This window comes from Manacus vitellinus, unplaced genomic scaffold (genome assembly GCF_001715985.3).
Source record: "Manacus vitellinus isolate BGI_N305 unplaced genomic scaffold, ASM171598v3 scaffold_2_pilon, whole genome shotgun sequence".
NCBI classification, from domain to species: domain Eukaryota; kingdom Metazoa; phylum Chordata; class Aves; order Passeriformes; family Pipridae; genus Manacus; species Manacus vitellinus.
Window position 1 is genome coordinate 15,816,214 of NW_021940208.1, and position 22,003 is coordinate 15,838,216.

General features: G+C 39.5%; 1 protein-coding gene across 3 annotated transcripts in view; it reads right to left on the reverse strand.

Moving 5' to 3' along the window:
- ATP8A2 (ATPase phospholipid transporting 8A2) overlaps positions 1-22,003 on the reverse strand; it is a 295,712-nt gene that overhangs the window by 225,423 nt on the left and 48,286 nt on the right. For all 3 annotated transcript variants that reach the window (XM_018071399.2, XM_018071397.2, XM_018071400.3), the window contains exons 17-23: positions 18,453-18,558; positions 17,012-17,094; positions 15,325-15,374; positions 13,156-13,225; positions 11,325-11,409; positions 9,949-10,088; positions 6,551-6,689 (exon numbers count right to left, since the gene is read on the reverse strand). In XM_018071399.2, the coding sequence (XP_017926888.2) occupies positions 6,551-6,689; positions 9,949-10,088; positions 11,325-11,409; positions 13,156-13,225; positions 15,325-15,374; positions 17,012-17,094; positions 18,453-18,558 (673 nt within the window). The remainder of the gene's footprint in view (positions 1-6,550; positions 6,690-9,948; positions 10,089-11,324; positions 11,410-13,155; positions 13,226-15,324; positions 15,375-17,011; positions 17,095-18,452; positions 18,559-22,003) is intronic.

Sequence of the window (22,003 nt, forward strand, 5' to 3'; positions counted from 1 at the left end):
ACACACCTTTTACTGCTCATCTAAATTACACAGTAAAAAGAAATACAATAGAATTGTTTTGTATTTCTACTGTGTTTTTGTGTAGAAATGAATTACAGTAAGTTTAAGAAATTGCTGTCAAATAAAATGAGATCTTAGGAAGTCTCTTTTCTCGTACAGCAACTGGAGGCTATTGCACTGTAAGAGTAATGTCCCAGTGAGGAACCACTGCAAGGCTGACTGATTCAAAAGCATAACAGTATAGTCAATGTAAAAAGATGAAGTGCCTCTTTCCATATCTTACAACAGCAACAGAACAACCGAGGCATGACATTTTCTATGGGATTCTTGGTTCCTTAGGAAGGTCGTACTGGCTCATCAATTGCAATGCAAATCATTTCCTCAGGCTACAAAGTTTTTATAATTGGGCTAGTTTTGTAGGCATAATCCTGGGTTAACATGCCTGCATGAGTGACTTCTGTCAAGAAAGCAAATCCCTTGTTTTCCTTTGTGGAAGACATGCTTACATCGCACAGCCAGGCACTCTCAGGCAGCAGGTTTGATTACCTGCATAAGCTTAGTTTGTCCTCCATTTTCACAGCTGTGTAGACTATGAATATCAAGTGCAACCTTGCAAATACATTTTCATCTTAGTTGTGTTAACGAGCCAAGGTTTACTTTCTGCTTCAGAGAACAATACAGAATGACATTGAACTCATACACACCTGTTGGGAAAAGGATGAAATATATTCTAATGAAATGCAGCCTATAGCATGAAAGCTTTGCAGACAGCCTCTGATTCTGCCTGGGAACAAGTCTTAGGTGGTAGTACAGAATTGAGCAACAAACCTCCAGCAGGTATAGACAAAACACTGACTTTTTTCTCAAGTCAGTTTGCCATTTTTAAAAGTTAGTCCCAGGCTGAAAACTCACTTCCTTATTTTTATTGAGAAGAAAAAGAGAGTAGTACAAATTTAGGCACTTCCTTCCATACCAGGGTTATTCTTTCCCCAGGCAATGGCAACAGTCTTGTACAGTAGCATGTTATAAACTCAGCATAACTAATTCAAAAAGATTTTCTAGTAGTGTTTGATTAGAATAGCAGCTGCAATAGCAAGCTGTAATTTCTAAACCACCGCTTCACTTTACCTCTTTCAAAATGAGCAAGATGCCATTCTACAAGTCAAGCAGGAAGAAAAAAAAGATACTGTGGAAAACAGAGTTGCTCTGCTGTGCATCTTGGAAGTCATGGATTCAGAAGAACTTACCCTGCAATTGAGGCTATTTTGCATCTTTCTATCACATTAAAACAGGAAGACCAAGATCGGAATAGGAAAATGTAAGCCAAGCCTAACAAGGGTTTATAGAAGATCTATACATTATATACAATTCCAGGCTAAGATGATATTAAAATCTAGCACTAGTATAAAGCAAAGTGGCTGGCAACTGTGAGACTACCAGTAATAATCTTAGACATTTGCAGTAATATTTTAAAGTTTTATAATAGTTTTATAATAGTTATTACTGGCAATACTAATACAGCAAGCAAAAATACATTCCCTAACGTATGTACATAGTTTCCTCAATGCTTCTGAGTAGAGTAAGATCAGCTGCTGGTTCCAAGCCAGATATAAAATGTCAATTCACACCTGCAAGTTGATATCTAGCTCTGTAATTTAAAAGTCTGATTAAGAGTCCACAAAGCAGATGAATCAGGTACTTCCGGGACTTACTTCAAGTGTCCTGGGAGAAAGACTGCTTTAACCAGAGTTCAGGATCATAGCCTACAGGCACATTTGTACTGCAGGCATACAGAATCCAGCATCTGAGGCAAGAATGATTATCCTCTGTGTTCAGAGAGGGTACATATGACCTGCTCAAACTTGCATAGGGATATAGGCAAGTGTGCTGGCATTGCTTCAGTTTCCTCAACTGAAAAAAAGCACAGCTCATCAAGAAGTGTTCTCACCTCTGAACTGGAAAGATATGGGTCTGATGGATGTACTGTTAGATGAGTAAGGAATTGGCTGGACACCTGCATCCAGAGAGTTGCAATCAATGGTTCAACACCCATGGAGTTACACTCAGTGGTGCAACACACAAATGAAAACCAGTAATGAGCACTGTTCCTCAGGGGTCAGTTCTGGGACTGATACCATTCAGTATCTTCTCCAGTGACATGCTATGGGATCAAGTTCACTCTGAGCAAGTCTTCAGACAAGACAGAGCTGAATTGTGCATTTGATACACTCAAGGGAAGCGATGCCACCAGGAGGCACTTGGATTGGCTTGAGCAGTAGGCCTATGAAACAGAATGAAGCTCCACAAGTGCAAGGCAAGTGCAAGGTCCTGCACTTTGCTGCAGCAATCCCAAATATCAATCAGGGCAGACCTGGGGATGAATGGATTGAAAGCAGCCCTACTGAGAAGTACCTGGGGATACTGAGTGATGAAAAATTGAACACGAGAGCCCACCTGTAGTATTGCATCCAGCCCTGGGGCTCCCAGCACAAGACAGACATGGACCTGTTAGTGTGGGTGCAGAGGAGGGCCACAAAAACTATCAAAAGGCTAGAACATCTCTCCTATGAAAACAGGCTGAGAGTTGGGGTTGTTCAGCCCGGAGAAGAAAAGGCTCTGGGAAGACCTTTCAACACATGAAGGGAGCTTATACAAAAGACTGAGTATGACTTTTTACCAAGGCCTGTAGTGGCCAGGCGAAAGCCAATCATTTGAAACTGAAAGAGTTTCAAACTGCACATGAGGAAGACATTTCTTATGATGGGGTGGTGAGACTGGAACAGATTGCCCAGACAAGTTGTGGATGCCCCATCCCTGCAAGTGTTTGAGACCAGGTTGGATAGAGCTTTAAGCAACCTGATCTAGTTAAACATGTTCTGACCACAGCAGGAGGATTGGACTAGGTCTTCAAAAGGTCCCTTCCAACCCCAAACCCTTCTATGATTTTAAGGCAGTGCTCATAGCTATGAATGCACACACTAGGGAAGAGCACTCAGCTCAACTGTAGAGACTGATTCATTGTTCAGGGGAGGGATACCATTGAGAAAATACTGTATTCCCGAATTCCTAGAAAACAAATCTGTTCCTAAAGAAGTTAATGACTGCAAATAGAGCAGTTCTGATTTTTTGTAAGTCTGCTGAGCACCAGGATGGTAGTAAACAGAAATCTGTCATGGGTGTTTTTGTCTCAGTGAAAGACAATGAAGATCCAGAGTCTGCAGACTGATTGAAGAAAAAGGATGAAGCTACAAGAACACTTAACCCTTCCAGGAGTTGTTAGCAGGTCATGTTCAAAGATGTTTCTGAACCTGGAGCTCCCATTTTCTAGAGGTAGAGAGTTCAAATGGTTGATCAGCATTAAAGCTTATAATGAACACCCTCCTCACCTGCAAAATTATTGATTGGCACATGGCTGAGTAGAAAGCATACAGTCACCCCACAATAAGGTCAACTACTACTTTCCAGAGAAGTCAAAAATGCAATCAGGAGACAGACATATGCAAATTCTGAAAAACAAAGAATCAAGAGGAAGCTGGAAGAACAAAGTACTCCAGCTCCTTGATACACCTGCCAAGAGCTCAAATATACCTCAATACACACACACATCCATACAGCAAGCAAGACTCCATAAGGATAGCCTCCACACATAATGAGAAAGTGAAAATACTTTTTACTCCCCAGATAGCATATTTACACCTGAAAAATAGTGCACATGTGGGTTGTTTTTTAAGTTCGATCTTTATTACTGTCTTTTAATGAGCTACATACAAAAACCGGAAGGCTGCCACATATTTATACTTTCAAGCTAACTTGAACATGAAGCTAATCAGAGTTTTAGTACCAAACTGTACATTAAAGTGATAATTTAGAAGTTTTTCATAGAGATGCTTATTCTCCTCAGATTACTATAATAAAAGAAACAACAAACCAACAGTTTTAAAGAGAAGCTAGAAATTTGTCTCCTTCACGGCCATCAGAAAAAACTCATTTACCTGTGTTCAAGCTACCTGCTGTTGGTTAATATAGCAATTTATTTGAGGTACTTATGCCAAAATCTGTAGATACCTTTTTTTCAGTAGTCAAAAGATGATGCTTCCCTCCTCTCATTGACTACTGCTTGTAAAGAAAGTAAAATCTGCATATAGTGGTTGAAACCGATAATTAGCTTTTAAATCAATTGTCTACTTAAGCCATCCACCTTATTTCTTCTACAACTGTAACAGTTAATTTCATCTCTTGGTATCAACTTCAACATACAAAGACTTATGAAAGTTGATCTGGTTTTGAGAAGTACACAAAAATTCCAGTCAGTCTGGAACTGGAACTGGAACAGACTACATTCTGAAATTTCACTAAGCCAACCAAAACAGAAAAAAAAAGGAAAAAAAGAAAACAAAACAAACCAGACAAAAAAATTAAAATGCCTGAAATTTTGTTAAAGGTAATTTAAGTTCAGTTACAGAGCATCAATATTAAGAGAATCTTGAAGTCAACATGAGCTTGAGGAAGCAACGTATTCTGTTAATGTTCCCCTTAACCTACACCTAAACAGACTAATTGGCAAATCTGAATGCAACTGTGGAACCTTAGCGGCATAGGTTGCCTCCTGTTAAAGGAGACATTTCTTTAGCCTTCTTGAGCTCATCTTGACTTCAGGACTCTCTATTTATATGAATAAGGGGACAACTTAAGCTTTTTACATTTAGAACTGCATGCAGACAGGTCTGGGAGTATTTCAGACTACTCCTGGCAGAACTGTGATGGTCTGTAACTGAACCTACTTATGTGAGATGTCAGATCACCACAGAGTGCTATTTTGTCTTCTGGGCAGACTTACAATGACAGGGAGAAAAGTCATCAAAAAGAATGCAAGAGCATCATGGTATTATATTGCCAAAGATGCTACTTTTGGGAGGTATGGGATGGCATGGTAGGGGATGTGCTTACATCGGGATATGTTCCTTTCCCAAGCCTTTACTACTAAGTTAAGACCTGAGTAGCCACTCCCTAGGAGACTACTAGCATTGCATGAAGCATAATGGTAGCATAGGCACAGCTCAGAAATTTTAGCCATGGCTGCATTTTGTGATGGTACAAGGTATTGCTACCCAGGTTACCCACCTTCGCAGCATCCCCACTGAGAAAAGGGCTGAAAGATTTGCGTTTTGAGTGTTTACTAGACCTACTCATGTGGTATATCCAATGCAAGACGAGCATGGTAGCAGAAGTGCTAGAGAGCACAGCACCTAATTGCAATAGGATGGAAATTACAATGTGAACCTCCAGTTCAGTCCACCCTTACAGTAAAATCTTAGTATTGGATAGGTGTTGGGAATATTAACCATTATCAGACACATTTATGACCTTCCTCATGTGCAGTCTGAAACTCTTTCAGTTTCTAATGATTGGCTTTCGCCTGGCCACTACAGGCCTTGGTAAAAAGTCATACTCAGTCTTTCGTATAAGCTCCCTTTATGTATTGAAAGGTCTTCCCAGAGCCTTTTCTTCTCCGGGCTGAACAACCCCAACTCTCAGCCTGTTTTCATAGGAGAGATGTTCTAGCCTTTTGATAGTTTTTGTGACCCTCCTCTGCACCCACACTAACAGGTCCATGTGTGTCTTGTACTGGGAGCCCCAGGGCTGGATGCAATACTACAGGTGGGGTCTCGTGTTCAAGAAGAAATGTAATGTTTAAGGGCTGCTTCTAATAACAAACCTAAACTTACAAATGCTTAAAACTCTCCAGTTTTATGCTGCAAAAACAGGTAACCAGATCAACACCTATGTCTTAATTAGGTTACCACCGTACTCCATCAGTACGGAAGCACACTTGTCTAATAAACACTTGAATTTGTACTTTCTTTTCACATCATTGCACATTGGGGGGTTTTTGCATTACAAAGGGTGTAGCCTGTAAGCCAGGATGCATCAAGGTTGAGACAAAGATATCTGGATTATACCTCAGTAAAACAACCCATACTGATCTCCATACACACACACACTCAATAGTGAGCATCAGCAGCAACACACTTCTGCTAACAATCACAACGTACGAACAGATGTACCATCAGGGTCAATTATTCAAGCTTCCACCCTCTTTCACAGACACAGTTTGCCAGAACCTGTAATCTACACACTTTGCATTACCATATTTCTCATCATATCCCAAACTCTATTAAAGCCTACAAAAGGCAGTCAGTAAGAAAAAAGAAACTCTAAACCAGTTTCATACAACGCACAGAATATCGGAAACATTAGCCTGGTTAGGTTGTTCGGTTTCCATCAGAAAGCAGAGTTACATATATTCACTCAATAAAAGAACTGCACCTAATCAAGAGTAGAAATGTCCCTTTTGCCTCAAAAACCAAAACATCTGAATACAGTCCAACACTCATAGTGAAGATTTCACTAAAAACCCCCTTCTCCAAAGTCATGCCCTGCTACAGAGGAACCATCCTATATGAAGCAGGCCTGATTTTGTTTAAAATCCCACATAGCATGTAACCTGCTATGTATCAGACAAATTCAGAGTAACCAGAAGGATGGATACCTATATTGAGAGCTGTTTCCTGTTTGTCACCCGTCAAAATCCATATCTTAATTTCTGCCTTTATTAGTGTGGCTATTGTTTCTGGAACACCTGCTTGCAGGCGGTCTTCAATGGCTGTAGCTCCAAGAAGCAGCAAATCCTGAAAAAAGAAAAAAAAAAGAATTTGAGGGATTGTTTTCTGAAGTTAAACCTCTGTGTGGAACACACTCAAAACAGAATTAAGACAGCATGTTGCCTCTCGTTAATACTGCATTTTGACAAGCAATTTATACTACAGTAAATTTCTGGTGTGGCTATTCTACTTCCTCTGCACACAATTCACATTTCAAGAGGTACAGAATGGAACAGAGTGTTTCTGATCAGAAAGATGGCAACATTTCAAGAATAATTAATTGAAGTTTTAAAACTCAAAGCTAACCTATGGATGAACGTATATACTGGAGCATTCACTAATCACCATAGCAACATGATGAGTGGTCACAGTTTATGTATTTAAGCTCACAAAACAAGTCATTTGGCATCACATCATTTAAACTAATTTCTGTCCATAAAATGTACATACAGACTGGATACAATCACTAAAAGCAAAAATTATTGTAACTATTTATGGATATAATCACTACATTTAAGTAATACAAGTGGTATGAACATTAATCAATCCAAGTATCTCTAGTCAATGTACAGATGTCTGCCAGAAAAACATGCTTCATATAATGAATTTAAAACTACAGAGTTTGCCATATTCTTATGCAATTCTACAGTAATTTCTTGAAGAGATATGGCTACCTTAGAGAAAAAAAAGTGAGGCAGAAAAAACAGCTAAGAAATAAATCTTGTCAAATGGTACAGTCTACTCAAATTTTACCTTTAAAAGCATATTAATGATTCCTTAGACATGCAAAGATCTTCAATCTAACATAAATTGATATAAATTGAGTTTAAGTATACTGTATCACTTCAGTAATTATACAGAAAAAGTAACAGCTTCTATTCTTGGTAGAGACTAAAATTATTCAACAGAAATGAAGACAGATGAAGTGAACAGAAGTAGTTAGGAAAGTTACTGTTGTTCAGCCTGGAGATGATGAGGCTCCAGGGTGACCTTATTGTGGCCTTTCTATATAAAAAGTGGGCTTATACAAAATATGGAGAAAGACAGCTGAAGTGGCAGGATAAGAGGTGATGCTTCTAAACTGAAAAAGATGAGGGTGGTGAGACACTGAATAGGTTGCGAAGAGAAGAGGTGGATGACCCATTCTTGGAAGTGTTCCAAGCCAGGCTGGGTAGAGATTTGAGGAACCCGGTTTACTGAAATGTGTCCCTGTCCATGGAGGGGGGGGGGGTTAGAACTAGATGATCTTGAAAGGCCCCTTTGAACCCAAACCCTTCTATGATACCACAAAGAGGGCATTAAAGCAGTTTCTGCTTGTATGAATCTACAGATGCCTAAAGAACAGAAGAGCAAATTATTATTCATAGAGGTGTGTAAAGCTGGCATTAGTTGCAGGTCTTGATAAAGCTTCATTTTTGTTATGAGATATTCAGTTGGTAAAGATAGCAGAATCAGCTCATACAAGTTCTCATGCTTTAGTACCCTACAACCTCCCAATGAAACATTAAGTCCTACAAATGCTCTCAGTATTGCTACAAATGGAATCCAAGTGTGTAATTGCAGATTGTCTTTTTTTCCCCCAAAACAGCTAAACATGACAGCACAGGGACCAGCATGGTTGAGCTACCTGAGCAGGGGAGTTACTATTGGGCTCACCAAAGCCCTCTCAACCAGCGTACAACTGGGGAAGGAAGCCAGTTCAAATTGGTCTCTGCATGTGCACTTGTACTGTGATCCAGCCATTTCAACACTCAGACTGACAAAGTAGCTCTCTTGCTCTCAATTTGAGCTCTTAGATGAAAAAAAAACAAAAAAACAACAAACATTAGCCTGTTAAAATACATTGTATTTTATGTCACAGCCACAAGCCAGTTTATCTGGAAATACACTGTTCCTTGGTATGAGCAGCAAGCAAGCAGTAACAGGAAAGGCATACAGTGGATAGTTCTTGCCAATATGGTACCAAGTCCAAAGCTCCAATTCTAAAACCCATGTGTGGGTTCCCCTTTTTTCAAGATACTGAATTGTGAAAAAAGGTGGAAGGTAGACGACCAAAAATGATCTAAGGTTTGAGAACACACTTTAAAGTTAAGTTAAAGCCACGTTCATGTTTCACCTCAGTGACAACAGAGGAATACAAGAGCACAGCGCAAGAAGCAGAACACTGAAAGGAGCTACCCAGAATTAATGATTAGACAGCCACTGTTACTGACACACTGTAACACAAAAGAAGATTTTTAGGCATTACTTTGAAAACAAAGACTCAATCCTCAGCTCTTGCTGAAAGAGTTCTTGGAGCTTTTCTGTTACCCTGTGACAGTTAACTCCCATCCTAGTCTCAACTTCCTCACGGATGTCCCATCCCTGGAAGTATTCAAGGCCAGTTTGGATTGAACTCTGAGCAACCTGGTCTAGTGAAAGGTGTCCCTGCCCATCACAGGAGGTTGGAACTCAATGACCTTTAGAGTCCCTTCCAAACCAGGCCATTCTATGATTCTGCCCCAATAAAAAAGAGTGTTCCAGAACTTAAGCAGCATTTTTAATATTAATTTTAAAATAAATTGAAGTTCAAAGCATGTTTTAAAGAAACCACTAAATAAAATGAGAGTGAAATACCTGGAGCAAGGGGGAAGAGCGTGAACACCTGTAGGTGAGGAGTGCGACTACCAGCATTTCAGAAAGCAGCAAGACCAACAAGGCTAGGAGAAACACTGGCCCCTAGTGTTGGCACTTTAACATTTAATTCTATGTGTGATCAGCGTTTCAAATTGCTTCTCCAATACCTACCTTTCCCTTCCAAAATTAAGGGCTCTGCAATTTTCATGGAGTGCAGTTTATCCACCTTTTTTCAGTCCATGCAACTACAGGCTTTGGTAAGGACTTCATTGTGCCTACAATGAAGCCTTCAGAACACCTGAACTGTGACTGCTGTATGAAAAGCAGTGCATTTCTTCATATACTAGTACATGGGAATTTGGTGCAACACAACGATTTTTATACATTAGCTTTATCAAGTTACAAAAATCTTACACAAAAAAGGAAGATAAAAAAATGTGTGTGAAAAGCTTTTATAAGTAGAAATTATTTTTTTTTAATCCATAAGTTTGTCTCAGACTTACAAATTAAAACTTGAGAGATCTATGGACTGAACAGGCTGCCATCTAAGAACATCTTTTCAGTTTCTCATCTACTAAATTAACAGTTTACTTTATTGTATAAAGCCCAAATTCCACTGAAAAATACTCATCTAAGGAAACCTGTATCTAATCAAAGAAGTATGTTTCACCTTTTCAATGATCTCGTAGCACTCCTCCAGCTTCTGAGTTCTGTCTTTCAGAACTGTACTGGATTCATTGTAGACATTCAACCACTCTCTGTAAGACTTCTCTGATAGATCTGCATAAGCAATGCACAATGTCCTCAGACCTATGAAACATAAGGCAGCCATTATCCACAGTAAAATTACACTGAGAATCAGTAAATCATTAATGCCCTAATGAACACTAAATTCCAACCCTCTCACTGGAACAACAGGAGCTATTAACACAGATTGCTAAACTCTGGATTCCACAAAATCTCCCTCAACATTTTTAAAGCACTTAAATTTCCACAAATGTAAACCAAAAGTCTGGCTCATTTCATTACTAATGTTGGTGCAAATCAAGAGTCTAATGGGTAAAAACTTAGATGTCTCCAGTCCCTGATTTTCACTATTGAAATCTAGCCATACTTGACCAACAAAAGTGTCATCTTTAACCTTCTAAGTGAGCATGAAAACAAGTCTTGCTTTCATGTATTTTTAAGATCAAATTAAAAAACTGGCTACATACTGTGATTGGAGATGTTACTTCGTCAAACATACCACATCATCCATTTTTTTTTAGCAAGACCAATTTCTCCTTCAGTGTATAAATCTAACTCACATTAATAATGGGACATGTATGATATAGTGAATAGGGTCCGCGAAGTATGAAAATCAATTTATTACACCACTGACAAAAATTTACATAGAGAAGTAATAATTTTTTTTCCTAGCATGAATCAAGCAGAAATGCACGTGTGCCATTAAATACAAAAATTTCTTTACTGGGAACGCGGGAGTCTGCAAAAAATATATATTTAAAAGCTGAATGATGTTTTCAGATTTAGGAAGAAAACCACTGGTTCATGGTTTTACTACAGCACAAGTATCTTATGCTATTGCAGCAGAGGGAACAAAGCCAAGTGCTTCCCTGTGAACAGAGGTGTTACATCAGCCAAAGGCCATACAGACCATTTCAGGTCATCTTTGATGTCTTGGTCTACAAGGCTTCCCAGCACGTTCAGATTATCACTCTGCTTCGTAAAGCCAGGGACTTTGGCATTCAACTTTTACAACTCTAACTCCAGTGCAGTTGAGTTATTCTGGGCAATACAACTTATACCCTTTCATCATGGACACAGAGAACACCATCTTTTCCACTTCCCTACTGAAATCACACAGAAGCAGGGCAAAAACCTCTCTAATCTTAAAGTCATCTTACAGTTTTTAAATTGCTGATTACACACTTCTTGATTTATCTTCATAATCATCTTATTTGACACTGCTTATCTTAGACAATGTAGAAGATGCTGCAAGTAATTTGATAAAACTGAATTCTCAGTGCATGCTGTTTCTCTTACCTTCTGTTGCGAAGTATTCAAGATGGCACAGTGTTTGCTCCATATACTGGGAATCTTTCGATAGCCTCTCAAAAATTACATTATCCTATTAAAACCAAATTCATTACAACAGAGTAAGTCTACATATGAAGTTTCCATTTGTGTATTTACAAGCTCAAGTGAAGCAACCTTCATGGACTTGCTAATATCAAAGCCAAGACTATATTTAAAAGTAACACATTTGGGTTTTAGAGATTCTGATTTGATTAAGTCATTTAGGTTGTGCCCAGTGGCGGGAATACTGCATCCACTTTCAATAATGAAGACAGAAGTACACTCTGCCCTTCTCCCCTCTTTCCATAAAAAGGTCACCATTATTGGGCAGTACAAAACATTTCTCTCTAAGTTATAAGACAATCTACTGATTTCAGAGAGTAACTGTCTGGTCTTAAGTTCAGTACATACTTGTACTCGCATGCAGAAGAAGAGTTTCCCGCAATCCTTTCTAGAAAAGATTCCCATTGATGTTAAAAATTAAGAGGCAGAAACACTGATCTCATTCTACTGCAAAATTCTCTCAGAAGCAACCTCCCTCCTGCAACAGCTTTCTTCATCACTAAATCAAAGGACAACTGAAAAGGCTAAAAGCTGCAATCAAAATACAGCACCATCGTATCTAGAGTCTCCGGATTTTATTCTGCAACTACCAGAACAAGTTGTTACAAACATGTAAAATACAGAAACCCTACTTTTACTCATACATATGCTCTTAAGCTAAGTAAACAGGCCTACATCTAGCATTGATTAGAGACAGGCATACAAACCAACTTACTGTGGAAGTGACAGGACAGAGGATGACTACCAGAATGTGCAAAAGTTAATGCAAAACAGGCAGTTAACTTACATCTCAGATGAGTGGCAGATGCAGCAGACAAACCACCAGATTACACTAATCACTGCAACACTTTTGCTCTGTTAGTACATCTAGGGCTGCTCATATGGAAGACAATATGAAATTTTGTACTACAAACTCTCCTTTTCTCCATCCCCTCCAGTGCCACACTCCAAAAAACAGTGTGAATTCAGGCATAGCATGAACAACGAGCAGTTGCAAGTCTGTGTGGTCCTACTAGACATGCAACTGTAAATTACTGCACAATGGTAGTGGTCTTAACGCACTTTCATCACTCCAGCATGAAGCCAGCACATCTTTATCAAATCAGGGGAGGTAAACTGAAGCAATAGAGCAACGCACCCAGACCTATATGTCAGGACAAATTCAAGTAAACTAGAGCCTTAGAGGTCAAAAATACTTTTTCCCTGTTGAAAAAAAGCCAGGTCCATAATTTTCCACTGACATTAGAATGACTTTCTGGTTGTGGACAATGCTAGTTTTGCAGACTTTGTACTGTGGTAGATTATTGCTCTTGTCAGTGGAGACAGAAGCACAACATGGAGCAAGTCATGATGACAAACAGCAGGTGCAGAGGTGCAGAAGAGCCAGACCAACAGCCAACCACTTGAGAACAGATTTTAATATTATAAATTCAGACAACAGCATTTAGTCCAGCTCCTAAACTCCCACAGCACAGCTGGGTGAAATCTTGACTTTGCTGAAGTAAAGGGTACTGCTCCCATTAGTTTCAGGATTTTAACTGGGCAGTAGAAAGCCTAGCAATCTTCCTGCCTGCAAAAGGAGTCAGAGGAAGAATGACAGCTCTCTTAAATCACTTGGCCTTAAACAGAAAGCTAACAGGTATTATGTATGAGACATGAAATGCCAGCATCAGCCACAGCTGTTGAAACAATAACTGGTACTGTTAATTCTCCATTAGGCAGCATAATTACTTACAGCCCCTTTGCAGTAGAGACGTAGTTGTCCTGCTGGAGTTCGAACAATCACTGACATTCTCTTCCTGTTGCTAGTGAAAAAAAAATATTTGCTTTCATTAGTCAAAGCGATCAAGAGTAATTCCTGTTCCAGCCAGTGAATTTTCTCACATGTGTTCAGTGCATCTGAGATATGATGCGATATAAGAGTAGTAACTTAAGATCACACAACCCTTGACAGCAAGGAGAGAAACACTAAATTGCCCATTTCCAGCTTCAGCCCTATGGCTCCTGTTGCCAAGCACTTAATCAGAACACAGACTTACACTCAAATGTAAGCAAGAAAAAGGCAAGATAGGATAAAATGCTCTGGAAAAAATGGGAGCCACATTTACTTTCAACTTTTTCTTATTCCTCTAGCAAAATTGTTTTGGGAACTCACTCTAGAAACAGAATCATTAAGGCTGGATGTATCTATTATATGTGTAACAGACATCGAAACAACCATCCACTGTCAAGGGCAGTTATTTAACTTCCTAACTCAAAAGAAAGCAGAAACATCATAGAATGGAATTATGGTATAGACCAGTTCTTGGCCTCCCCACAGGTTTTTTATATAGGTCTACTCAGACCTATATAGCTGCAATTATGTAGAAGGAAGCCAAACATCCTGAGCAAGGCTGCTTATCAAGACAGTCAAGCCTGGCATGTATCTTAAAAATAACATAAAGGTGGACAGTAGCATACTGTACATAGACATTTAACATAGGAACATAGGCAAGGATAGGGTTTTTTTAAAGATAATTTTTGGCATTTTACTTAGTAATCTCTCCTTTAAAAGATGCACTAGAAAAAACACAACACAACTTGTAAGAGGCAGACACAAGCAAATCAACTCTCATCAAGGAAACCCTAGGAACCTGTGGTTTTGTATAAACATTTGCCTTAGCAAAAGGACAATTTTTTGCCAATGTGAACAAACAGATCAGAGCGTAGAGCAACTCTCCTTCTCCTCTTGAAGTTGCTCTGGGAGATCTGGTCTCTTTTCAGAGGTCAAGAGCAACGTGTAAGTACGCAAGCTCTTGGCACGTATCATAAGATAAAACAATCCCTTCTGAGACTTTCTAAAGAGGGGGTAGAAGGGCAGCAATTAGCTGTGGCCAGAATTTCTGCAACGTGCTAATGACACTGGGAAACTTCCATATGCTCCTTGAAATCTCATTGTAGGAACTTCCTTGCTGGTCACGTGGGAAGTTGCTACACGCAGGGGAAAAGTAAGATAGCTTTTTTCTGCTGCAAGCAGGCTACAGTCCTGTTATAGACATCAGGGTACTGTGGTCAGCTTGTCAAAAACCCCCAAAGACTCTTTAGCGCCTTTTTAGATACTTTCCACAAGTAGCTTATGTAGCTACATTATGTAGTAGGAAAGGGCAAAGTAGTCAAGAATAACCTTCAAAGCAAGCCAGCACACAAGAAAAGCTGCCTACCCTAATATCCCCCACCTTTAGTTTTACATAGTCCTTTTGAGCAAGGCCAGCCAATTCAAAGACAGCAGAGGACAAGAGTTCAAGGCTTTAATCCACAGTAAGAGTAGAAAAAGAAAAAACAAAAAACACCAAAAAAGACTGCTGACTAGCACCATCCAAACTGACATAACTTTTATCAACTGAAAAATAAAAATCATCTCCAGTGATTTAGGGATCCAATTCATCAAACAAAGCTTCTTGCTACGCAAGCAATGCCCATCCTAATGGACCTGACATGCTCGAAGTGCTTGCAATGTTTATATTTTCATAGTTGGAGCAGTTGTTAAGAAGGGGCAGCTCCAGTTGCAGTTTCCATCTACTCAAAACCAAGTAATTTACAGAAGATCTATAAAAGCGTGATCTCAAAGTATGTTCTTCAAGAAGACAAGTAACACATTAGGATATCCACACGTTACAGCAAAACACTTCCAGAGCAGCAACTTTTCAATAAATCGAGATGCAGTGGCAAGGGAGTTTCATGCTCACATGCCAACAGCCACCAGCTCTGTACTCGTCCTACATCAGAAATGAGAAGATGAAGGGGCAGAACAAGAACTAATGAAGTTCTGCTTTTCTACTGCATCAGCTGTATCTTTTTATCTCAATAACACATTTACAAGAATGGTATTCTCATGCTGCATTTAGTATATTAGAGGAAAACTCACCTGGAAAACTCCAGCACATTAAGAATTTCAAAGGTTTTCTCCTTCCCCAGCTACAAAACAAAGCACGTACTATTATAAGTACAATCCACATTGTGTTCTCACACGTGCAAACATGCAAGCTGGTCAGGTGTCTCTCACACAACCCAGTATAAATAAATATGGCAATGGCTCCCTCTGCTGGTTAAAGTACGCAGAGCCCAATTTAATGAACTTCCTTCAACATTCAGTATTGTGGCATCCTTCATTCACTATTGCTGCACCATTACAACGGAATCAATATCTTACTCCAAAACTACAGGCATGCTCTGAAACGTAAGCTGCATATTTAGTTCTTAACAGCTATCAACAGGCTGTGAGTGTTTTTCCAAGTTAAAATAAAGATGCTCTCCAGATTTGGTGTTAAAATAACCTTTGACTGAACTCCCTAAGCATTTCTTTTACTTGAATTTACAAGAACATTAATTACATTTTTCGTGGCAAAAAAAAAGTTAACTGAGGAGAAATTCCTCTTATCACCAACAACTCTCTGCTAGGGTTGAGCATGAACCACCTGAAGAAAGAGCAAGATTTCAAAACACCTGCCATACTTGTTATATAACAGACACAAGGAGTAGTAGGAATTACTGGAGTCTCAAAACTTCAGTGGTATTTGTAGCATGTGGTTAAAGAAAGTGCTGCAGTAAAATCTGATTGTAGTATAGACTTATGTCCTGTCCTACAAGGCACATTTCAATTCAGCAATATCCCCAAGACCAAAAGGCATCTCTGACCCATGTTACATGTGCTGCCACTGACATAGGCAATGAGGAGGGACAGGAACCTCTGGGAGTGACAGCTTTTATTGCTGGCTGTAGACTGACCATGCTCCTAACTTGGTATTGGGAGTATAAAGCTAGGTCAGGTAGGCCTGGCTCTTCCTGCAAAGAAGAGAAGCACCTAGACAGCTCTAGATGACTGCTCATCCTAAATTCTTCCCCTTAAATTAAGAAGTAATTTCTGAGAAATTGTTAAAAGTTTGTGACAAGTCCTAGAAGATGTGTTTTAAGTGCTCATCTTGGCAGTGTACCAAGGAATTTGGAAGTGAACACACCCAAGAGGAAGGACAAAAATACATCCATCATTTGTAAAAAGCACCCTACCAGCTGCATCTGTATAAATCTGGAACCACTTTAGCTTAGACTGCAACTTGAGTCTGAACGTAGCCCATGAGTTTGACACTGTCTGTGTCAACTGTAACCCATTAACTACACATCCCTGCATAAAGAGCTTGTTAAGTAGATACATCTTAAGAAGATGCAGAACATCTTACTCAGAAGAAAAATAATTCCTTTTAATACAAGAAATGAAACACTTAGAAGAATTGTAACCACTAAACATAATAGTCAGCCAGAGATATGAATTTGCTTCTGAGTGTGAGTGTTCCCATCTGTGCTTCCCAGACAAGGAAAATATTTTTCAGGCACAACTGCTGTTATTTCCCGTGTAAGCTTGCAACTTCCTATTGCCCATGCCACACAGAAGGGTAAAGGACTTTGCATCTTCAGATAGATTAAAACCATTTCGCCTCGTGTGCAAAAGCCTTTTGCCTGTAAGCACCACAAGGACCCTGGAAAAGGGCCCTCACAGGAGCCACACGGGAGGCTCTGCATGAGCTTGGCAGCCTGTGCCATGCGCATCTACCACTTACCGCATCGATGATAACTGAATGCGGAGTCCGTCCTGTGAAGACATAACCAAGTTTTTTTGCTCCTTTCACTAATGCCCCTTCATCTGCCAAAACAAACAAAAAGCTTAAATTTCATCTGGTATGTAAGAGAGGCCTCCAAAACCCATATTAAATATGTCAGACTGCCAGAACAGAAGTCCCCTTTCCTATATACTGTCCTGTGTACAGTTGCTAGAGTAGCTCTGCACACCCTTACACAAAAAGGTTCAATGCTTAGTTCTACAAAGGCCATGTAATATCAACTACACGAACTTTGTACTCAATCCATATAAAATATCCTGTAACTACTGAAGCATTAAACTCTGTTCTTTGGAGAAGTCATAATTTTCTACAGGAAAAAGGGAAAAAATACCTGTTCTGAAAGAAGATCAAAGCCTATGTTGTTACTCCAAATTCCTACAATATGCCTTTAATCCATTTTCTGCTGTAAAGGCACTAAGTTCACATGCTACAGAAATACAGCATTGACTTCTAGAGACTAAAATGAGCAGTGTCATTAGGAGCTCAAATAACAGAGCTGAAACCAGAGTCAACACTTGTACCTCCAGTAGGTACCTAAAGAGCCTCATTAAGGAGCAAGTGCCATTAAGCACAACCACCACACATGTGAATTTAGTGCCCAGTTTAAGCAACCCTAATGTCTCTACAGTACTGTTAGTCTCTTCATGGTTCATCACACTCTCCAGAGCTTCCTTACATGGGCTCTTCACCCTACTTTTCAGACACACTAGAACATAAATGAGAAATGATACTGCTTCCTCACTCAAAACACCACTACAGCAATTCTAAAAATATCTTCACTAACAGAGATAAAACTGATGGAGAGCAGAGTCATGCTGTTCTGCATTCTGGCCATGCCTATACTCTTCAATACCTCTGTGTTAACTTAAAGGAGAAAAAAAATGTGTCAAGGGCAGGCCTGAATGTGGCCAGGACTCTGCTATTGGTTATACCATGTCATGTACCAGCACTTGGTTGCTCCCTATTTTGCTTTACGCAGATACTACTAGATCAAGAAAGACAGTCTGTACTTATGCCAAATAAAGCAAGTAGTTGTTAATGCAGAAACAAATAATTACTTCCATGAATCAGCTCTACAGACTCCAAGTTTTACTTTTGCTTTTCATCACTGCAGAAAGGCCAGAGTAGAAGGTCTCATGAGAGCAGAAGGCATCATGAGCCCAGCCTATCTCTAAAGGAACATCATGAACACTGTAGTTTCATAGGAGACATTCAAAAGCAGCGTGTACTGATGACAGGAGATGCCAGACCTACTGCTACCATCATGGGGGACATCATTCCTTCAAAATCAATGATCTTCACAGAAATTTATGGACCTCCCTTCCATCTACCTTCTACTCCTTCAACTCCTTCCCTCCCAAAAAAGAAAGCAACAATTAACCTGGAGAGGAGGCCTGGTAGATGATTGTATTTCCTTGTCTCTCAGGAACAACAGTATGACACACGGCTAGCAGCGTGAGGAACTCCTGTATGTGTACAGCTGTGGGCTAGACAAGACACCAGAAAAGTGAGGTTTAGCATTACACACAGACTGAAGCATCTATTCACTAAACTGAGAAGACCACAGAGGTATCACAGACCAAAAAAAAAAACAAACAAAAAACATTCTGTTCTCTACTTACAGCAGATCAAGACAGCAGAGTTTAGGGTCAGCATTGATGAATTAAGAGTGTTAATGATAAAGACCTCACTTAAGCTGAAGAGAGCTGCGAAGCCAGAATATTCCCCCACCTCCCCGAATATACAAGCATTAGTTCTGTAGCACCCCAAGCTTCATATAGGTGAAGACATCTGCCACAAGCTGATGACAATCTAGCAACAGGAAATATTACTATGGCAGCTTCTAAAAGAGTGACAGTAACCACATCAGAATTAAACTTGATGCAATTGCTCCATTAGCAATGAACATCCAGAGCTGACAGCAGTTGAATAGCCAGTAGAAGGCAACATCATGTGCCCTTCCACAGAAATACAGCATCCAGCCAAGCATAAAATTAATCAATGGTCCCTACACATTTAGCATCATGAGAACATAGAATATAAAACACTGTTCACAGTCAGCCCCAAGTGCTTAGATAGACACCAGGTCTGCAACTCAGCAAAGATGCTACAGCACTTCAACCACAGGCCTGTGATAGCCAACTCTGGCAACTGCAGTTATAGTGATTTGAAATTGAGTCCCCCACCCCTCTCTTCCCTCTTCTCCATTCCTGCCTCTGACACAGTATTTATAGTCTCAGCAGTCAGAAATGGTACTCAGCTGCCCAGCTCAAAACCAGACACAACTAATTCATTTCAGCTGAAGTGAACACATGGTTCCCCTTCCCCAACTCTGCTGTAACCATAACATCCACACTTGGATCTTCTGTGGATCATCAGTGTCTTCTGTCACAGCAGCCATTTGCTCAGTGACTGAGTCAGACACGAACTTAGTAGTTTTACCTTTGCAGAAAGCCTTACTTGACTTTGGAAGCTAGATGATATTTTTATGTGCAAAAATTCTGTGAGAGTTTATAAAGTTTTTATTGGCAATATCAAGGTTTAATGAGTAGGAAGTAAATTACTATAAAAGCCACAAAACCATGTCAGCTGGCATACACTATGTCAACATGTGTAAAAAAGTAAGAGTATTAGAAAAGAGTGGAATAAAAAAACTGAATATCGTAGACCTTGTTTTACTTCACCTACTTTGTCATGAAGATTTTCAAAGTAACTGTTTCACACAGGACCTTTATCTTTGCATATTGAAACCTCCAAATTGTACGGTAACATGCCACTAAAATAACAACAGTTGTAACTTGTGACATGCTGAGGGTGCAGAGGCTATGTTCAAGAAAATGAACATGTGGAATATAATCAGAGAGTAATGTGTAAAATGTTAAGTCCACAGCAAATTACAATCAGGAGGTTACTGCTTCTATTTGCTTTCACTGGAAATAATGGAAAGTTTTATCTCCATCTCAAAATTCAGAGCCTGCCAAATTCTCATTTCAGTATCTATTGCTGCAGACCTTCGATGTGCTTCTTACACTTTTATCACCCAGCCCCTTAACATGCTTTCACAGTATGCGTTCTATCAGCTGGAAACAACCCGTCTCCAGTAATGACATGGATTTTAATTCTTCCTATGTACATATTTATGTTTTCAAGTTAGCAACATAATTTGCTGCTGCGTTGATACTTTCACAGCTCACAATGTATTACAGGGCAACCTTCCAATTCTATTGCAACAGATCACCAGAGTCCCAGCTTATCACAACAGCTCCTCCACACAGTTGTCACTTGTTTCCTTTCTATATTGTTCCAATACTAACAATATTTGTTGCACAGGCATGAATCAGGGTAGAGCGTTCAAATTTTCAGATCTGTGAACAGAAGATTCATTAATGGGTTCTGTGGCAACACATCCCTTCCAACATACCAAGTTTAACCCCAGCACAGGACAGAAGTCCCACAGATTAACTGATTCTACCTTATTATTTATTTTCCTCTATTAAGTCTCTGATATTTTAGTAGTCAAATTCTTACTGATGGTCTCAGAGACATTTCTTGCCTGCTCATTTGTTAAGGTCAACCTTATTTCTTTCCACCCCATTTTTTCCACCTCTGTTTATCTGTAGCTGGAACAAAGTTGGCATATTTTAGTCTCTTTTTCATCAGACAATCGGTAGTTCTCATTTTAAACGCCTTTTCCCCCTCATTTTTCTCCTTATGTGGCAACAGCTCTGGGTAAAAGCCATTGCTTCTTTCTCTGGTTTTGGTTTGTTTCTTTTTTTTCCAAAGGTCCATGAAAAAATTCGTGTACAAGCACCTATACCAGGGATACACCCCAGCGGCTAAATTATTTTGCCTACTGCCCCTACAAGCTAAGAACCACATACATATTGAAACAATCCCCTATTTCTGAAAGCAGTTTCTGGATTGTTATCTATAAAGCATTATCCACCATGAAAGCAAAGTTTAGCTATCTAGAAGGCACAGCAATATCCATTATCAAGCAAGGCACAGACAACTGGTCATGAAGCTGCATCACAACTTTTTATCCCTTCCTTGCTCCCTTATTCAGAGGAACAAAACATTGAGCCAAACCTTCATTTTTCAGGGAGCAAACTGTACTCTGCAGAGCTACATAACTGCACATATATCACAGAAGTCCTTATCTTGGCCTGGTCACTCTGAAGACAAACTACTTTTCTCTAGCCGGCTGATAAAATTACAAGGAAGTTGCATGTGAAGTTAAAGATTTTTCACCTCTCTTTTTACTTGTAGCAGTATGAGATCAGTGCCTCCATTCATAATATCTCCAGATGAGCAGGACTGACATTTTTTTGAGCAAATGGTCTAGAAATGGCCAATGGGATATTAAAGCACAGTCTAACAACTTGAGCTTACTCCTTCAAAGAAGGAAGTGGCAAATTCTGCCAAGGACAACTACAAAAATACTTATGTACTTGATTACCAAGGAGAATTATGACTCACCATCTTAAAAAGATGTTAACTTCCTACTGTTTAGTTCACTAAAATATCTGGAGAGCAGTGTGAGGATCCAGCCGTGTTGGGCACATGGAACAAAGAAGCCGGTAAAACCAAAGAGGACCAGGATATTTCAGGCACAGACTCAAAGAGAACATTAACCAGTGTTTGAATATCAAGAGAATTAAATGCAAGTTCATCTTGTCCAAAAACAATGAAATATGACCTATAATTAAAAGATGCTGTCTTATACTTGAACAACAGTAGCAAAGTCCCACACATAGTAAGAACAAAAGCAGACAAATGAAAAATATTTCTCTCTAAGCTCTAATAATTTAGTTGTGAGCTATAAAATTACAAGTTTGCACAGTTTTCCAGCAACAGTTACTTTCCAAACTAAAGCCTCCCAGATCTCACTACCTAAACATACTTTTGGCATTACTGTATTCCAAATTCCAG